This window comes from Podarcis vaucheri (assembly GCF_965113315.1).
Source record: "Podarcis vaucheri genome assembly, chromosome: 2".
Lineage (NCBI taxonomy): Eukaryota > Metazoa > Chordata > Lepidosauria > Squamata > Lacertidae > Podarcis > Podarcis vaucheri.
Window position 1 is genome coordinate 52456190 of NC_138760.1, and position 20695 is coordinate 52476884.

Below are 20695 nucleotides of genomic sequence, written 5' to 3' on the forward strand. Positions count from 1 at the left end.
GAGTGAAGCCGCATTGCTGTTGCTGGAGAGCGCTGACTTTTTCCTGTGGGCAATTGGACTTTAAACAACTACCCGTGAGTAGAACGGATAATTGGATTATGAAACATCTTAATTTGGCACCGAAGCGGGAATGTCTAAACAGGAAGTCCGCCTTCTGCTTTTGTAAATAGATTGAAGCAAAGACATTGCAAGCTAAAGTCTGGAAAGTCGTTTGTAAAGGACTAAATTTCCATCAGTTAAAACTACCAAACCCCCCTTGGAAGCAGGAGAAGAGGGGGGGAATCTTAGACTGTTTAAACCTGCAGGAGAGAGAGTAAAGAAAGATAAATTTCCACCGTCTTGAACCTGGAAACGGGGTGTCAGAGACAGACGCTTTGGGGAAGTTCATTGACCGTGAAGAAAACGTTTTTTGACAGATAGCTAAAAAAGAGAAACATATTGATTCCAATGTTTCCTTTTGCACTTAAAAGGAACAAAATATCTGAAAAATGAAAGGAATTTTGTTGCTGGATCTGCTTTTAAAAAGACGGATACAAACAGAAATTGTTTCCTCTAGAGGGAGCTTGTGAAACTGTTGCTGGAGTCGATCTGGGGAATTCTACAGCTGTGGAGATTAAAGATCGTAAGAACCAGACATTTGACCTTGAATAAGAATGTGCCCAGAAGAAGTTTTAGTGCTTGCTTTTTGCAAGACAAGTGCTTTACTGGAACAGCTACATGAGAAGATGGATTTGATGACTGTTGCAGTTAGCAATTTTGGACAAACAGTGAATACCTGTATAGAAACCACGCAGGAACCAATCCAGGAATTTGCTTTGACAGGACAAGTTGTGCAGGAGACAAAGGAGGAGGTTGTTGCTGAACCTCAAGTAATAGAAATGGAGCAAGTTGTGCAGAAGACAAAGGAGGAGGTTGTGGCTGAACCTCAAGTAACAGAAATGGAGAGAGTCGTGGCCTTGCAGGAACATAAGTTGTTGTCTCTGACGACTGAACCTGGAGAAAGTCAGATTTGGAGAGATGGAGTACTGTTTGGTTTGGAGATGGGAAGCTAGATAGATCCGCCTATGCAGGGATGTTTTGACTTTTGGGATCTGGCTTTGGGCCAGGGGGAGTTTGGAGTTGCGGGGGCCCTTAACCTTGGAGGGACTTTGAAATATGCCTTCAAACATCTTTTGGATTTCAGTGCTGACTATGGAGAATGAGCTGACCTGTCGAGAAGGGATAAAGATACTGTCAAGTTGGAGTCTCCCCGAGATCTACCCCTCAGTGAGAAAGGAAGGAAATTAAGAATAAGATCAGCAGAAGACAAAGTAAAGTGCAGGTATAAATATGAAGAAGACCTGCAGAAGGGACATGGAAAAGACTTAAGAGCCTCGGATAGAAGGTCACCAGGTTGATGGACTAGATGGAAGGGATAGAAAGGACTGACAAAACCCGAGACCAGGAAGAAGAGACGATGGATGAAGATTAGAAAAATTAGAGAATTTTTGTAAAACTAATGAGTGTTAGAAAAAATGTTGGAATGAAACTATTTGGCTTTAGTAGAAATGCTTTAAGGAATTATGTATAAATAAGTTTTAAGCTTTAAGCTTTAGGGCTTTTTATTGTAATATAAGGTTAAAATAAATTAAGGTAATTTAATGACAGAATATAGTGGAAGATGGAAAGGATTTGCTGAGATAATTAATAACTAGAATACAAAAAAGGGAGGCGTGAGGAGGTCGATGAAACAAGTTAATGAAAGATAAAGATTTGGGAATATTGGATTTGGTTTTTAAATTTTTTGTCTGCTTTTGTTTTTGGTTTTGATGTATTGTGTGTTTTGTTTTTTCCCCTTTTTTCTTTTTATTGACTTGTATTGTTGAATTCCTTTTTTATTCTGTTTTTTTATGTATTGTAATTCTTTACTGTCGCTTTTCCGCTTTTTTTGTAATTGTTAAACTTTTAATAAACATCATTTAAAAAAAAAAAGAAATAAAGCACCCATCCCAGAGAAGAGCCCCTGGGAGAAGCGGTTCTAGGCGTTCCTTCTGCAGCCTGCCTTCTCTTAATTTACAGTCATTTCCTCAAGGTTAGCAGTAAACAGTCACAAAGAATGTTCCCGGACATATTTTTCAACAATGCAAACAATGGCTATTTTGAGCTTCAGAATATATTAAAAAATAATATTTATTTTTTCTTTGAAACCCCATGTCTCTTCCTTAGTTCTAATAACATAAACTGTTTGATTTTAAAATAACATTTTCTTATTCTTATTAATTATCTAGCGTCTGTGAGGGCTTCCTTTTTATCTGAAGCATTGTTTTCTCTTAATTCAGGAGAGAGATAAAGACAGATATATAGGTAGGCACTTTTAAACTTGTTTTCTGTTGACTTCAAAACACAATGTTAAAAAGAATATAGCTTAAATAATGGGGTGAAAGCATTAGCAGGTCTGTTAGTGAAAATGGAATCAAACAGGGTAAATGAAGCTACTAAAATAAAAATTATTTCAGTTCATTTCCCCCCTCTTAATATCCACAACATTATTTTATTTTAAAAATACTGTAGTCTGATATTCATGACTTTGAAGCTGGAGTCCCAAAGGGGTTTATTGTGTTATTTAAATGTGCATGGAAGCATGGTCGTAACCAGGGGGCGGGGCATGGAGGGGCGGCTCCCCCCCCCATCAATAAAAATACATAGCAAACTGAGGTTTGCTCCCCCAACAAAAATCCTGGCTATGCCCATGAATGGAAGGAGATTTGCACAGGCCCAGAAGCATTTTCCCCTTCATACAGTATGCAACCCTCCAAGCCATCATTTTGGATGACGCAGAGATGTCTATCTTTCCAGCCGTACCATGGCTGGAAGCTATCACCCTGAGGGGCAAGTTGTTTTTATACCAACCTGCAATTATTTCAGATCTATGGGCAAGCTCTCCTCCGTGTTTCATTATGACCACAAGTGCAACTGTCTGGGACATAAGAGATGGCCTATTTGGTGGCTGCGTGGAACTCTCTACCTTGGAAGACTCATTTGGGCCTCTCTCTTCTGTCTTTTTGCTATTTGGCAAAGATGTTCCTCTTTCAGCATTATTTATATGCTGCCCTAGTACAAGAGATCTGAGTAGTAGCCTACAACATAAAAATAATCGCATTATAATAAAACACAGAAAAAGCAACAAATAAAAACACAATAAAAATATAAATGGTCACTTTAAAACAGAGAGCAGATTAAAAAAAAAACATGTAGCCAAATTAATTAAAACAGAGCACAGGCATAAAAAAACCACCACAGATCTAAACACTGTAAAAACCACAACATAATTCTAAATAGTGAGAAAATAAACAGTGTTTGCCTGACGCTAAAAGGTAAGAGGAACACCAAGTCTCCCTGGGAAGGGTATTCCATAATCAGGTGGGAGGGGAATGACTTCTGAAAAGTCACTTTCCCTCCTAGCAGGGCTCCAGATTATGATATCAGCAACCAGGTATATAGTTGTGGGGAGAGGCAATCCATCAGAATCTGAGCCCCAGCTGTGAAGGGTTCTGAATATCAAACCCAGCACTTTGAATTGCGCTCAGAAACAGACCCAAAGCCAGTAAATACTTTTTGGGACCCGCTGAATCCAAAACTTTACCTTAACATGTGAGCATCAGGCAACCAATATGACTGAATTCAACTTGCAACAAACATAACATTGGCTCTTGGGGCTGCAGTCTTTAACCAAATTTGATTAAATTTTGGTTGCAAGCCAATACTAGCACTTATCCCAAAGAGTTTTAGAAGCCTATTAAAAATTACAAAATGGTATCAAATTGAAATTGATTTTGGTAAACTTGCATAATATGTACACTATATTACTGAACCTACTGAATTAGTTCTGGAAAATCTCCTTGAAATAAGATCCTTGAGTTAGTTGGGTCAGACAGCATGGGACATACCGTAACATCTGTCTTATTCTGTCCCAGAATAAGTTGAAGTTAAAGATAGAGGTAAACGCAACCTGCTCTTTTAGGCACTTCCCCTCTGTTGGCTGATTGCATTTTTGACAGTGAAAATGTGCACACTAGTGCTCCATCCACCTTTAATGATGGACTGTTGTTGTTTTTTATTGCTTGAGCCTTTGTGTGGGTATCGTTATGGCTTATAGTTTGACCGTGGCATTTTGGGAGAAAATGAAAAAGCAGTATAAATGTAAATGTAAAAAGATACAGCTCATTCTGTCTTTGAAATTGTTGGTGTGAAAAGAGCTCAACAGTGTTTTATTTAAACAAGGTCTGCTTCAACCTTGATTGACTTGCAGTAAATTGCCTGGTACGAGAGGCAAAAGGAAGTGGATAGAAAAATGGCAATCAGCACCAAATGTTTCACATATTGATTGACAAGCACCAGAGATGTGCTAGAGTAAGATAAATTGGCCAACGGGTCCCATCTTGACAGCTCCTGAGATGGGAAAATTGTTCTTGTTAATTCGCTGCTGGAACCTTGTCATTTACCGGGATATACATTTGAGTGTCTTCTAATTGTGTAAACAAAGTTTGGATATGTACATAGCATATTTCAACCGTGGATTTTAAAAAAAAAATCTTCACTTTTATAAAAGTTGTAAAGGGGCTTAAGATTAAATGTGTAAAAAGAGAACAAGGAGTGTGAAGCCAGCTACTTTAAAGAGCTACCTCCCCCTGAAATACAGTAAATTACTCTGCTGTCACTTGTAGAGTCCATTTTCAGAACTGTATAAGTTCACAGAAACAGTGCCATGGTGAGAGGTCTGAAACAAGATCCAAAGGTTTTCCTTGGTTAGATATTCCCATGACAACTTTTATGCTAGTAAGGCTGTCCACCAACAATATGAAAAGATATATATGTTATATACAAATTACAAACACTGTTGTGCTAAGGTCACAAGAATCTGGGGGAGAAGGAGGAGAGAATTGTTTTGTCCTTAATTTTTAAAAAATGTATCCTGATTGCTGTTTAAAGTCTACATCTACGAATCTTATATTTTAGACTGACTTAACTAATTAATGAGGTGTTAAAAAGAGGTAATTATTATTCAGAAACAGGTGATGGTATGGCATCTCAGCTAAAAACTTCTAATTATAGTTTGTATTTTTGTAGCGGTGGAGGTGGAATCAATATTTGTTTCAGTGGCTTTTAAGAGCATACTAATTGTTATGTTTCAACTTTAAACCTTTTTAAACAAAGCAAACTGTTCTAGGCAGTTGTGCTCTAAGCATTTCTAAGAGCTCAATTCCAGTTCATATAGCACTGTAGCTTCAAGCTACTTCATATGGTGGCATCCTGTCAAAAATGGTAATCTGTCTGCAGGTACTCACTGCATGCATCAGACAACTTTATTCACCTTACCACACCAAAGCCATGTGTAAAGTGGCATCGAGAAAATCGCCTGAATGCATATGTATATGGAGCAAGTCACAAATAATGATAGCCAGTTTATGGAATATCACATGTGGCAGCTGTCATTATTCACAAATACTCTTATAGGAAAAGACTGCAGACTGGTAATAGGTTCCCAATTTCTGAACCACAGTTTGATATGTTAAGCATGATTAAGAAATCAGAAGTGCCACATAGTTCTCACATATACCACTGCTTTCCGCCAACTTACTCCCCTCTCTGCAGTCCCCATTGTTTCCTAACATTCCCAGGAACAGATTTTCAGGGAGCTACAGGAGAAGGGGGAAAGTATTCCATGAACTCTGTTCTTTTCATTGAAGGAAAATTACGATCCAAGCCAATATGTAAATATGTAAAAGATTCTTTAACATAATAGTGCAGGCTTTCCATAATAGCTGTTTTTGTGTGTATTCAAATGGAGTCAGGTATGGCGAATGCAAACAGCCTGGATCAAGACGTGCGCAAGAGAGAGAGAGAGAGAGAGAGAGAACTGAGTTGCGCTGCTGTGATGCTCTCAGTATATGTTATATATCTTTGAAATTGTTTAAATAAGTACATTTCCCAAAACCTTAATTTAGGGCATGCCTTATGCTGATGTTTAAAGATGATAAAGAGTTAACACCTAGTCTTGGGTATTTTAGTTGGATTTCAAATTAGTCTGTCTGTGACATTGACATAGTCTAGCTTGAGAAATGCTAAATTGTTACAGCTCTGAATATTCTTATTTTACTTTCAAAAAGTGTGATCTTTCCCACCTACTCCTAACTCTAGCTGCTTGAATCACTAATTATTGCTATGATTTCAAAGGATTCTTCATGCAGTGCATAAAATAATGAAAGAACGGTATGTTTCATGGAAACTTTCATCTTGGAAAATGATTGCTTTGAGAATGTTTCAATTTGTAGGCTGTTCATTCTAAAGTAGCAATAAATCAATAGCAAATATAAAATATCTGCTTAAACTTATATTAAAATTAGTCTAAAACAGCTGAAATAGCAGATGCCATAATTCCCTGCTCCCCAATACTCAGCTGGTTTCACTCATAAAAGTCAGTTTACAACACTAGCTCAGGGTGTGCCAAATTTTGCAGTTTTCATTGTTGGCTGGGTGGTGGTGGGATTGCCAAGGCTTTTCTGAGACAGCCACCATATAACTTCTCCATGTGTCCTCACTCCATGCACATTGCACACACTGAGAGCCAGTGTGGTGTAGTGGTTAAGAGCGGTGGACTCGTAATCTGGTGAACTGGGTTCGCGTCTCCGCTCCTCCACATGCAGCTGCTGGGTGACCTTGGGCTAGTCACACTTCTCTGAAGTCTCTCAGCCCCACTCACCTCACAGAGTGTTTATTGTAGTGGAGGAAGGGAAGGGAGATTGTTAGCCTCTTTGAGACTCCTTAAAGGGAGTGAAAGGTGGGATATCAAGTCCAAACTCTTCTTCATTATCATCATCATTGGTGGTCTTTTAAAATTTATTTATTTATTGTAAATCACAGCAAGACAAAAAGAGAGAAGACATTATTTTTAGTGATGGGTGGATCCCCTCTCTTGTGCCTGTTTAAATGGGATTAATTTGAATAACATCTAATCTTTTAAAAAATATTTATATATCTCCCTTCATTAAAAATTGATTTCAGGGTGAGTCACAATAATACGATTTCTTTAAAACAAGCACATTAACACTTATAAATTATCTTAAAGCAGCATTGGAGCACAACTTAATTGTAAGCTTTCCCAGAGTTGCTGGAGGTGGTGCAACACTTTAGGGTCTCTGATCTATATGGGATGGGACTGTGTCCTTATACATTCATTTTGTCAAAATGTTTTCTCTCAATTTTATATTATAATCAATCATAATTTAATTTTGGATCCTAAATTAGTGCTTCTGTGGCTGGTGTTAAATTAGTGCTTTGAACCCTGGGGTTCCATCTCATACTTTAGTCTCTTTTCTCTTAGCTGCGGCCAGGCTGGAGATAGCTGTCATGTGGAAAACAGGGAAACTCTTACTTTGCCTTCCTGGTATGCATGTGTATGGGAAATAGCACTTTCTGAACGCTTGATGCAACACAGAAGACTTATTAATGGACAGGCAAAGAGAGAGAGATTTTTAGGCACGTGTTCTTTGTTTATTGATCACATCAATCAGTCAGCACAGTTATTTCAATCCCCTATAATACATGCATCTCTATGAAGAGGACTAATCAGCGGGCCTATTATATATGTACTTTGTTGTTACTTTTTGTAACTGACAATCTAATAATATGTACTCCATGTGTTGTTTTTGTTTTTATGTTTATGGCAAACATGTTGCTCCTGGTAATGCCACAAGGAATGTAATGGTTTTGAGGCTCCCTTGCAGTCTTCACCCTCCTGAAAGCCCCCCTGCCATCTTATTTTCTCTAGCTTACTGAGGTGAGGAAATGTGAGGACAGAACTTCCAGGAATGCTGGGGACCATGTAGTGTAGTTTCTCTCTGTAAAAACTCTGTAAAGTTCATGCCAGCATATGCATTATTATTCCTTACTGCTTCCATATGAGGGTATGTGTACATAATATGCATATGTGTGCTGTGTCCTTTGTGACTAGTTCAGACTAGTGCAGACTTCATCACATGAAATGTACATTTGACTGGCATTATTGGCAAGGCAAAGTGTTTGGAATTTGTCTGAAAAGGGCAAATGTCCTTTTTGCAACTTACCATGCAACAAAAAATGTCCCTTGACAGAAATTATTTTAATCAGATATGATTTTCCTACATATATCTCCATTATGTGAACTAATACAGGGAGAACAAAAATAATTATTTAAAAGCAGATATATGTATGTAACGTATAAAAAAGAAGCTGGGAGATTCGTGAGGTTTACAACTCAATTCTGTGCATAGTTACTCAGAGGTAAGTCCCACTGTGTTCAATGGGGTTGCAACTTTAAAATGTGTAGGGATAGATGGCAGAAGCCAAGGCATGTTCACACATCTGTTTCTTATTGAGAAAAAATAAAATCTTCAATCAACCCTTGCCATCTTGAACATCGGATTTTCATTCACCTTATACAAACTGATCGCTCTATATAGTGTCTTAAAAAAAGGCCATGAGAGTGAGAATAATACTACATAATTGACATTTAGGATGAAAAGAGATTAATACTAGAAATAAATGGCTGTGATATGTTTTCCAGTCATCATAACAACATAGACCTTGTTAAAGTGTGGGTTTGCTGAAGTTGAAAGCCCAAGTCATTATATTCTCATCTTGTTAAAAAATCTGATGGCCCTTTCTTTTTTAGTTAAAGAAGGATAAATAATATAAACAATTTACAACTAAAAGATGTAAAGGTTTTGCAGCTGCTGAATGTCTTTTGGGAGATTAGATTCTATAATGAGAAGATATAACCCTCATTTTACAAAATCTGTTGCTGTCTTGGGAAAAAACATCACTGAATAAGATTAGAAAATTCTTTTCGTTCTTGAAACCATTACAGTTGCAGGCTGATTACTTGGCATATGCTTAATGATATCTTCATAGCTGAGAAGCAATAATTTGTTAAAGTTAAAAGAAATAAGTGAGAGTCCAAGTGAGAAAGCTCATATTTAATTATACATCTTTATTGTTAGATATATGTGACTTTATCTAACACAGTAGGTTCAGTTTTCACAAACATGCGCCTATGGTTGTCCCATAAAAAAACAAACCACTTTGGGATGATAACTATCTTAGGGGCAAACTAGATATGGCATGAACATTTTGTAAATAGGGTGCCTTGTGATATATATTTTTAAAAAGCAAAACAGCTATGGACTCCCAGATTCAGATGACAAGTGTAGCTCCAGGAAGCAGGGCTTTTAACTCTTTCCAAATGCTTTCTCCAGGGTGGAAACCACCAGCCAAAGCTGCTAATTTTGCTTAGGGCAGTTTATGGTAGGGTTGGCATATTTCCGGACGTATCCAGAACACTGCAATCGGAAACAGTGTCTAGGTGTAAATTGCTATAAATGCCCAGGAAAATCCGGCAGTGTTGTTTGTTTTTGTGAACAACTCTGGGCAAAAAAAAAAAAAAAAGCAAAACAAGCTCAACAACTTTTCTTTCCGGATTTTCACTGTTTGAAATATGGCAACCCTAGCTTATTGGAATGACTAAAATTTGTAATTTATATTGGGAACTCTTGTGGCTGGAAGATCCTATTCACAGATGTCCTGCATTGCGGCTAATTTGGCCCTTACAGAACATAATTTTTGTGATATTTGGATTTCAGATGAGGAAAATGCAATAGCTACTATCTAACTTGTAATGCTCCAGATGTTGCTGTACTAAAGCTTCCATCATCCCTGACTGTTAGCCATGCTGGCTTGAACTGATGGGAGTTGGAGTCAGTTAACATCTGGAGGGTCCAGGCTCTCCGTCCTTGCTATACAAGGTATAATAAGGCAATAGAATCTTTGGATCCCAGGCAAGCTGTTTAATTTTACTGGGCCTTGAGAACACAGGCAGACATCATATGAAGAAAAATGTACTGTATTTTAAAAACAACTTCTGAATGTCCGTAAAACATAAGATGGTGTAGCCTGTGGACTTAACTTAGTCATGTTCATTAATTTCAGTGGATCTACTCTCAGTAAACCTTAGCTGACTATCACCCACAGTCTTGGAAGCTTGGTGTTAGTATATTTAGTATATTCACAATTAGAAAATTATTTCTGTCATAAACTAAAAATGAAGACACGATTGGCAAACTATAGAGCAGAATATTTTGCTCCCTTAATTGTGATTTTCTAAGGAAAGCTGGAAAGGGAAGGAGTACTGTTTTAACATGTACAAAATAAAATTTGAACATATATACTGTTTTCCAATTCTGATTCCATTTTTCAAATACTGAGCAGTCCCCAAATAGACAATCGCTTTTGTGTTTATCTGAAATGTGACTAATTGCAAAGTGGTTTCTTAGTAGCAGAATCAGCAGCCGAGTTCAGGTGCCTCATTCTGGGCATTGTGTAGGCAGAACAAACTATTAGCTGTCAGTCTGATGTCTGTGATCTGTCATGCTGTGCCATCTTGAAGATAGTCAGCAGTTGTAGTGCAACCCTCTGCCCATTGGAATCTGGCGATTTGAGAAAATAAAGTCCTGTGTGGCCTGAAATAAAGTCCTATGTGGCAGGATTCTGGCCTGGCTACTCTGCCTGAGCAATTTGTCTCACAATGCAGTTACTGAACCTCCTTCCTGCCTCCCAGCCACCACCTGACAAAGAGCCTACTGAATGTGCTGTAATATATCTTTCAATTTGCATTATTGTGTCCCACATTACTATCCATTTTACACCATTCTGGCATATTTAACAATATTTTCCACTCTTTAAAATTACATTAATATTGCTGACAGCATAGATGCTTCAATTAGGCTGTCTTTGAATAGGAGCCAGAGTCTTCCCCCCGCTTTTTTTGTCCCTTTTTCAGATTCATGTGAAAGGAGAAGTTGACATTTTTCATTAGAATGAGAGCTTAGATAATATTTTAATGTGGTTTTCTGTTTATATTGCTACCTTTGCATTTTCTTAGGAAAGGCAGGATGCAACCTCTTTCAGGCTTTTCTATTTATTGGACTGCTCTGAAATGCATAAATACTTCCTGACTGCTCTGAATGAGGATTTTTCTGCTATGCTAATGAGTACAAATAAGAAAATGCATCCAAATGTGGCTAGGCTAGCCGTCATGTTATTTTAGCAACGAAGTGGGTGCAATTAACTTGAAGTGCCACAATGTGTAGTGTCAGAGATCTTCAGTGGGCGATTTTTAAATTCACCACAACAAAGAACATCACAATCATTTTTCCTCACTTCCATATGGTGCCAAAGAAATGAGAACTAAAAGTTTGTGGCCTTTTGATACTATTTCTCGAGAAACTACTCATTAGTCCAATAGCGGGTATCTGAGTGATTCTTTAGTTCTGTCACATGACTGACAGAACTGTAGAACTGCAGCTTGCCTCGCAAAATGATCTTGGGTTTTGGCACACACTTCAGAAGTCAGAGAGTTTGTATCTTTGCCTCTGGTTGATGATAGAACACGGTGGGCGGCTAAAATGACTTGCATCATACGTAACTTGAACTTTTATCTTTCTATAAGTTCAGCTTTTTTCCTATAAGATCAGCTGAAAATGCCCTGTTGTTGGTATCCTCTTTGTGCCAAGGCTTGGCTTGTTGTTGTTATTGTTTAGTCATTTAGTCGTGTCCGACTCTTCGTGACCCCATGGACCAGAGCACGCCAGGCACTCCTGTCTTCCACTGCCTCCCGCAGTTTGGTCAAACTCATGCTGGTAGCTTCAAGAACACTGTCCAACCATCTCATCCTCTGTTCTCCCCTTTTCCTTGTGCCCTCCATCTTTCCCAATATTAGGATCTTTTCCAGGGAGTCTTCTCTTCTCATGAGGTGACCAAAGTATTGGAGCCTCAGTTTCACGATTTGTCTTTCCAGTGAGCACTCAGGGCTGATTTCCTTAAGAATGGAGAGGTTTGATCTTCTTGCAGTCATGGGACTCTCAAGAGTCTCCTCCAACACCATAATTCAAAAGCATCAATTATTTGGTGATCAGCCTTCTTTATGGTCCAGCTCTAAGGCTTGGCTTAGCATGTCGTATAAACCCAAGATTTTAGTTAAGCTTTCTCCTCAACATGCTAAGCCAAACATTTATTTAGCTGCCAAGCTGTGCTGAGCTAAAATGGCTGGGAAGGAGCAAAGCAGCTGAAACTTCCTTCCTGGAACCTAGCTTGTTCACACTAAGCCTTGGTTTGGTTTAGCATTATATGAGAAGGCAGCCTATCTGTATGTATGTGAGAAGGCTTTCTCTCAAAGATATATATCCAGCATTTTTGTAGGATACAGACCATGTGGACAGAGGCTATGCACCTCTGTGTTGCAGGTACAGTCCAAATGAGGTGGTCAGAGCCTGCCATCATCACACAGCTGCATGTTCCATGTATTGATAATATCATTTGCATTCATTTTAATAAGCTCTTTCATGGGTATGTTAAAAATTGTAAACAAACAAATAAAGAACAAGTTGAGAGAGATCTGAGGGCCTGTATAAATGTTTTACTTTTTGATCTGAGCTGGAGAAAAATTAAAGATCTTGGCTTTTGGGCTAGCTCTCCACAAACCAAGGGATTTTTACCCTTCACAGAGACTCCTGCTGGAGTATGGGGGCCAGACAGCAATTTTTTAAATTTTTGCCAATCTCCCGTTCCACCTGCAGCCCCTTCTGCCATCTCTCAAGGTGCTTCAGAAGGTCCCAGAACAGATATTTGAGGGAGAAAATGACTATCAAGTAAAGGCAAAATTGTGAAAATGTAATGCAGTGCTATTGCCAGTGGAAGCTTAGATAGGATGTAAGTTGAGGCCTTCATTTGATGCACACTTTTATGAATCCCCAAAGTTGTTATTTGAGCAAGTGCAAATGATTTTTTTCCCTAGCCACTCAACTAGAGTTTCTGACATGAGAATTACACCCTTTGTGGCTTTTATTTTAAACTGCTGCAGTACATTTCCACAATTTTAAAGAGACAAGGAGGGGCAGATAACAGAGGACCACCTGAATTTTACATATTAGTTTGAATTAACCACCTAATTATTTGGCAGCATGCTTCTAGACATACGGAATATTCCAGTCACATATACCATAAGGATAAATGCATGAAACCTTTGTTTTAAGATCATGTACCTACTTTATTAAAATATGGACACAACATCAGCTATTTTTCCGCTGGAAGAAATTTTCATATCTTGTCAAATGTATTTAAGTAGAATCTTAAGCCTTTCACATGCAAAAAAAGAAAAGAAAAAATTAGCCTTCATCTTCATTGTACAAAATGGGTCAAAAAATGCACAAAATGGGGAATCTCATTAGATTCATTCACTGTTTGTCCTATAGTGCAGTATATACTGTTTTGACTCGACTGTATATAGATGCCACCTTGACTTTCACATCTGTGGACAGATTGTTGCCACAAGCATATCTTCTCCTGAACTAAAAGCAATGTAGCAAGTGAAGGACTGTGACTACTGTATACATAAACATGTCCACACGCATCAGATGAAGAAGTTTGGAAGGCTCTTACTTTTCTTTCCACCAGTTGAAACTGCCTTCTGAATATGCAGAAGAGGGATTCATGCCAGAATACACATTTTTCTAATATGAGTTCTCTCCTACTCTTTTTAATGTAAATATTAAGTATACAATAGCTGATATAAATTTGTAAACAATTAGCTCCAAATTGCTGAGGGTCAAGTAACATGTTGCGCAAGCATTTATAATATAATCTCCTGATATTTCACTCTCACTTTCAACTGTTCCCTAATTCGATTGGGGCAGCAGCAAAATGGGAGAGGATATTTAACCCTTTCTCCCTGTTTTTCTTGTCTAAATGCTTCCCTTCCCCAAATACATGACTCAGGAAAACATACAGTTACACAAGGTGCCTTTTTCCTGTTTTCCCCCTGTGTTAAATTCTGAGCTGGAACTTCATTAAATTACAGGTTAAATAAATTCTAAGATTCATAATTAACCTGTAAAATATGGTAACCTTTAATTTTATAACATGAGAGAGCTATCACTTGAAACCTGTGATGTGAAAATACTGGGTAAACATCACCTTATGGTGATTTTAGCACATCAGAAGTGGTCATGGGAATTGACTCTCATGTAGGCCTGCAGAAGCTAACTTGCATATTATCCTGCTCTATTTGCTCTCCAAGAGTGAGGAAGTTGTTTTCTTTCCTGGATGCCTGAGCAATAAGAGTATGCATGGTGTACTGCACATAACCAGGCTTTTCTTATGCTCTCATTTTTCTCAATAAGTCAGGGTTAACTGATTTCCCATGATGGTCCTTGTGAGACTCCAAAGCAAGACTCTTCATGGATTGTCATGCTTCTGAAGTATTTCTTAATTTTAACAGTCATCACTCTGTGGCAAAGACATTTTGAAGCCTAATGGCTAAGCCATCTACAGGATTGTAGCTATAAGACTGATTCTTACCAGTGGCTGTTTCCTCCTCACTGATACAGAGGTAGTAAAAGCTGTCAAACATAGGGGACCATTGTGTTATTTGAGCTTCAGTTACTGGCATGCCGGGAGATGGGCTTGTACTTAATGATAGTACCCCTCCATGCATTAGTGAGCTTGATCCCTTGCTATTCTCAATATATTTCTGACTGCTTGTAGAAATGGGACAAGTATTGAACAGGGAAATTTGAAATGCAGACTTCCCCCACTTGTAAAGCACAGTCCAAATTGAAATGAGGTCCAGCCCTTTTCAAGCTGGGTCTGAGTCAAATTGGAGTTGGCACTCTTCTTCTACCGCTGTCTTATTCCCTCTGCGAACTAGGGGCTGATGAAGTGGTTACCTCAGGCGGCAGATCTGGGCCCAAGAAGCATGTCATTCACTGCCATGTCATGGGCATGCCACACTCCCATGTCACTCCTCCTCCTCCATGCCCTGCAGCTGCCGCGGTCACCTCCACCTCTGCTTCAGCCATGCTCCTGCTATGGGGGGCTGGTAGCTGTGTGGCTTGCCTGCAGGAAGAAGGGTGTGTGGTGGCAGCCTGGCACACCCTCAGTGGAAATGAAGGAAGTGGGAGCATGGTGCCATGCACGCCCATGGAGAAGGAGCAGGTGTGGCAGCAAGTGGGGGTGGGGTTTTTTTTGTCTCAGGTGGCAAAATGTCTTGGGCCATCCCTGCTGCCAGTGTACCACACCTTCTCCAAGAAAAAAGGGCTTACTTTGTGAAAGGATAATGGATAGCATTTAGCATAATCATAATCATATTGTATACTGTCCTTCATCCACAGATCTCAGGGTGCTCCACAATATCAAATGCTAGTTCACATTTTCATATGTGTGTGCCCACACGCATTATCTTGGGCAAAGGGATAGTACGGGAAACAAAGGTTTCCAGCTGACAAAAAAGGCCAATGGTGACTCTTCTTGGCCTTTTCTTACTTATACTATATATCATTTCCTGTCATGGATCCTGAGAGGAAACAATACTGTGCTCTTCACCATTTCTTATCCCAAATTGTATTCAAGATAAGGCATTTCTGTTTGGGAAGGGTGGGGACCGGGGTGTCAACTTGAATTAAATATTGCGGAGGCCCAGGTAAGCCCCACCCTGCATAACTGATCACATGACATGGTGAACACACACCTTTTGAATGGCAATGCCCATCAACTTTGTGGGTGCCAGCCTCCTCAAAAAAATTATTGCGGGGACCAAAGCCCCCATGGCCCCAAGGAGTCGGCTCCTATGGGTGGGGACTAGCAAGAAGCAGAGCAAGGAGGAATGTGGTGGCTGCTAAATGGGACTTTTCAAGTGTTCATATGAAATGCTTGAAAAGTGCATTAAGTTTTCCTCCACAAATGTGTTTGGGAACTTTTCATACTCTCCCTTTTTTGTGTGTGCATGAAAAGCTCAGAGATAGGGTACACAACTCTAGTCTTGGCCAGCTCACTACAGCTTTTTACACTGAAGCAATCATATATCATTTCTAAGGTTGACTACAATTTAGATGATGAAACATGTCTCACATTATACAATAGTATAATAGCTAATAATTTGAAGTAAAAAAGGATTGGTTTATGGCCTATGCCTGTTCTCTTATTTGCTCTAAGTTTGGGTGTGTGTTTGAAGAAGTTACCTTATTTTATTTTGTTTTTGTTTCTTGCTGGTATTTGCAGTAGATCTGTAAACATTTACTAATACGTCACTGAAAAATATTTACAAATACTGGGAAACAACTTTATGACTTTGTGATTTTACAGAAATCTTTACTAATCATGGTAACAATAAACACTTTAATAATTGTGCTAAAGGTAAAATTCTGAATGATGGAATGGACATAAGTATTATCAGTATTATCTGTTCTGTACTTTTGCAGCATGTGCAGTATGTTTCATATATATCAAATGATTAGGGCTGCACAATTTATTTAAAAAGATTGTATTTAATTATGATGACCCGCATATCACTTTTAAAAAGTATTTTACCACTTCTTCTTAAATATGGTCAAGCTGAGCTCATGCTAGAAAACACACGCATATGGCTGAGCATATGTGGATTACAAAATATGAAAATCCTTCCTGTTTTTCCTTATATTTCACATGTGGTGTTTAAACACAGTCAGAATGTGTGAGAATTTCTCATATACAGGATATTTTCCCCATGCAAGGTGTGTCAAATATAATTCTTGATGCTTGAGTCATTTTGTTGGAAAGAGAACCACAATAAATCTGAATCTGTATATTAATTTTCTCTGACATACAGTGTAATATTTCACAAGGATATACATGTCATGGGTTTATGACAACAACTTTGGTCCTCTTATTACCAGTAAACACATCTCTTAGATAAGGTTAGGAAAAAGAGTTATTGGTACTGAAAAAGTGTTTGGCTGCTTTTGTAGCAAACCTTGAAGCTTGCATTTTTTTGCTTCCATTTCACCCAAGGCAGTAATGCTTTTTTAAATGTACATACAGTTTTTACACACCCACCATGACCTACTAGATTGCCTGAAATGCAGGCATACATTTAGTCAAGTGCTGTTGCAATTGATTAATTGCTATGAGCCAATAGCTGTGGTTAGGGCCAACATCCGAAAAAGAGTGCTCCTGAAGTTTGGGAGTGGGGGAGTGGAAGCTGCAATGATTTTATGAGAATGGCCATATTGCTGTGAAATTACAGAACTTTTGCTGCACAGCAGTTAGGAGAAACGTCACTGTCAGCCATGATGATCTACCTGATGGTGATGCCAGGCCTCTTTCTAAGTTTCAACTTGCACTGCAGGGGTGGGGGGCACAATCCACCCTATGGCTGTGGCTTGGAAGTGTCTCCTATTGATAATGCACCATGGGGTATTCCAAAGTACAATTCCTGCTATAGAAGCCTGCTCCAGTGTTGATGGTTTTAGTGATGCAAATATCTGTGATTCTTCAAATCTGTCATTTCACACGGTCTGTTTTGAGAATGAAAGGGGAGGAGGGCAAAATCCCCATGTCCATGTTGCTTGAGATTTACATTTCTCAACAGTATATAAATCAGCCTTTAGTACTGGATAAATAAGTATCATTAACTTTGATGATATCTGCAAGCCTTAGATTTCAGATAACCCCCTTTCTATATTTTACTGCATGATTATAACTAGTTGTATAAACTATAGTTGAAAAGAACTACTGTAGAATCCCATTTCTCTAACATTTGTAGCTAATTCATATATGCAGCAGAGCTTTGTATGCCTCACTGACCTTGGCAGCAATACAGAGGTCACATTTCCACATGGTTAAGCTACTCCTGAACAATTTCTCCATCTCACCAGACACAAACCATTTTTACTCCTCCCAAAAATCAGTCAAGCAGCAGGTCTTCTCTAATTTCTTTTTCCCTGACAAGGATGATGAATATGTGCAATGCAAAGAATCTCCTGCCATCTATCCTTCCATGTTTGAAGTGCTAAAGCAAGAAAGAAGCTTGGGCGTTTAGGTGCCTCGGTCATTAGGAACTGTAATTGCAGAGAATTGTCCTGACCCTAGGCAAGCAACTCTGTTGAGTCAGCATTTAATGCTGAGGCCTTAAAACATGTATTCCTGCACTAAGTTCTGTTGGATGGGTGGCTTGGTGTGGTGAGCTGCAAAAATAATATAGAGAAGGGAGCATATAGAAGGATGTTTTCCTCTGTTGTGCATTGATGGGTTTCTATCTGGAAGATAGAAGCAGTTAGAAATATGATGTACAATTCTGATTAAACCAAAGAATGTTTTGGCTTAACTTAATTCTAATTTGTCAACCATATCTTTTCAGCAGCAAAATACAATATATACATTATTTTCGTTCTGGTACCTGTTTGCACAATTTACAACCACAATTCAATACATTCTCTATTATGTGGATATACAGATTTTTTGAAAGCCAATAATGTACAGTCACAAAGTTACATAAATACCCTGCGGGTAAGATAGTGTTTAAACAAATTTCCAGGGGAAACAGACCCACAGAATGACTTTGTCAAGTGCCTTGGAGATTGTGCTATGAAAGCACTTCACTGAGGGCACACACTGTGTTCTAGAATGTAACCATGAAGACTTTGCTCAGGGTAGGTTGTGTAGGGTGGAATGTGCTGGTGTGTACAACATATTAATCCATTTCAAAATCATGATTACGTTGGAATGCAATTTTCTTTGGCAAATTAAAATTCATGTGCTTATGTGTGGAACTCTGACACAGATTTAAAATAAACATGCCAAGATGGGACAGGTGCCACTTGAGTCTGCAAAAAAGGACAGCTAATTTTATTAGGACTGTTATAAATAAGCCTGGGATTTTACCTTTCCTTGATGGTGCCATAATACTCCTGAGAGATCAGACCCTCCAAAGAATATGTTACACTTATTTTTGCTCATTTTCCTTGGCTATCAAATTATTTCTGGACCCAATTGCAGTGTGGTATTATGTTCACTGTTTTAAAAGATTCTGCCCTGCATAATTGAAGACCATCTTTCCACATAGTTTAATCTTCTAAGGTTAATAGAGCAGCCTTCCATCCATTTTCCTTCCCTTTCAGACTCAGAGGAGGTTCTTATTGGTTGTTACACAAACCCTTCTGGAACCAGCAAAACCCACTTCACAACACTTGTACAACACCTTGTACACCTTGCAGGATAATTAAAACTAGAGATGGGCAAGCTGTCTCCAGACACATTGGGTTAATTTGGCAACAAGTGAATTCGTCGTCCAAAATTGGAGAGAACTCTGATCATTTTTCTGAACTAAGAATGCCTGTTGTTCCACCAGCCATACTTGTTCCCAAATAACCCTTGTTTCAGTGCCCATCCAGTACATCCCCATTTCCGTTACTTGCCTATTAAGTGACAGCTGGCAGGAAACATAATGGTGGTGCACAGGAAGAGAATTCCTTCCTTCCTTCTTTGTCCCACAGCATGTTGAGTGTCAGTAGTTGAAAGGGATTCATGGGAGATGTTCTTAAAAGAGCTACTTCAATTACTATTCTGCTGGGGGGGGGGCAACAAGAGGGAAGGACAGAAGGAAGTAGGAGAAAACTCATTCCTCTCTGCATGTTAAAACACATGCCACTTTTGCTTGCCAAGTAAGGGAAGAGGGAGTGGTTTCTTGGGAATGGGGATTATGGTAACAGGGAGAGCTCCCAAGGATGTGGGAAGGGAAGCCAGGAATTATTTTCCAGCTCAGACTTGATCTGATACAGGGTGAAATTTCAAAAGCTGTTGTCTGGTTTCAGGCAGGTTTTTACAAACCCTCAAAGTTTTTCTTTGAGTCTGACTTGAGAGAATGTTACCAGTACTCTAGTTAGAATTTGGGTTGCTATTTGAGAGAGATTTTCCTGAGACAACTTAGCTAGTTTAGCATTGCTGCTGATACTGAGTTAGGATGCATTTCTCATTTATGTTATGAAACTAAAATGGGTTTTGTTATTTTGCTTTTGTATTCATTTTATTGTGCAATGCTTTGTAGATTCTGTGTGTAATGCTGTAGTAGTTGTAGTAGTAGCAGCAGCAGGAGTCAAAATAATTTATTGCCTGAATTTACAAAAATGGAGCAACATCTGCAATGGCTTACTGAGGTGTGCATTACTGGTACTTATGAGGGATATTTTTATAATCCTGTTGCCTTTCACTCCCATCTCTCAGTGAATGGAGGCTTCAATGTGAAGCTTTTTTGTGAATAATGCTTTTGTTTTCTAAACGGGCTTGAATGTGTCAGTCAAGTTTTCTGAGTCCAGTTCATATCATTTTTCTTTACAACATTCAGAAACCCTGGTTCAGCAGAGCAGAAAACAACAGAGGGAGGAGTGCTGTTTTCTTTTAGGTACTGAAAATAACTGGCTTACAAAATGCTTCCAAGTGGGATTTTTATTCTGTGATTGTGGATCTGTGAATCTCCTCAAACATAATGCTGATGCTAGATCAATTGGTGGGTATAGAAAACTGCTTGTTCCCTCTAAAACAAATTATTGGCATTAAAACTTTATTATATTAAAAAAAATAGTGATGAGGGGGTTTTAAGTGTGTGTGTTCAGTGCTGTTTTACAAATAGGTTTTATTTTCATTCATCTAGCATCGGTTCATATAGCCTGATACAGGCTGATGCTGTGAAGACATTATCAGGAGAGGCCAATCCCCTTTCTTGGAATGCCTTGTCAACACAGCTGATCATACCGTCTTGAATATGATGCAAAGGGGAGAGTCAATACCAATTGACAATGGGTATTTTGATTCAGCC

The 20695-nt window shown here is 38.7% G+C and overlaps 1 protein-coding gene across 19 annotated transcripts in view; it reads left to right on the forward strand.

The window, feature by feature from the left end:
* TENM2 (teneurin transmembrane protein 2) overlaps positions 1-20695 on the forward strand; it is a 750319-nt gene that overhangs the window by 459312 nt on the left and 270312 nt on the right. For 7 of the 19 annotated variants that reach the window (XM_082214667.1, XM_082214655.1, XM_082214668.1 and 4 more), the window contains one exon: positions 20225-20281. The exons of the other annotated variants lie outside the window; for them this stretch is intronic. In XM_082214667.1, coding sequence (XP_082070793.1) covers positions 20225-20281 — 57 coding nt within the window. The remainder of the gene's footprint in view (positions 1-20224; positions 20282-20695) is intronic. 19 annotated transcript variants of the gene reach the window in all.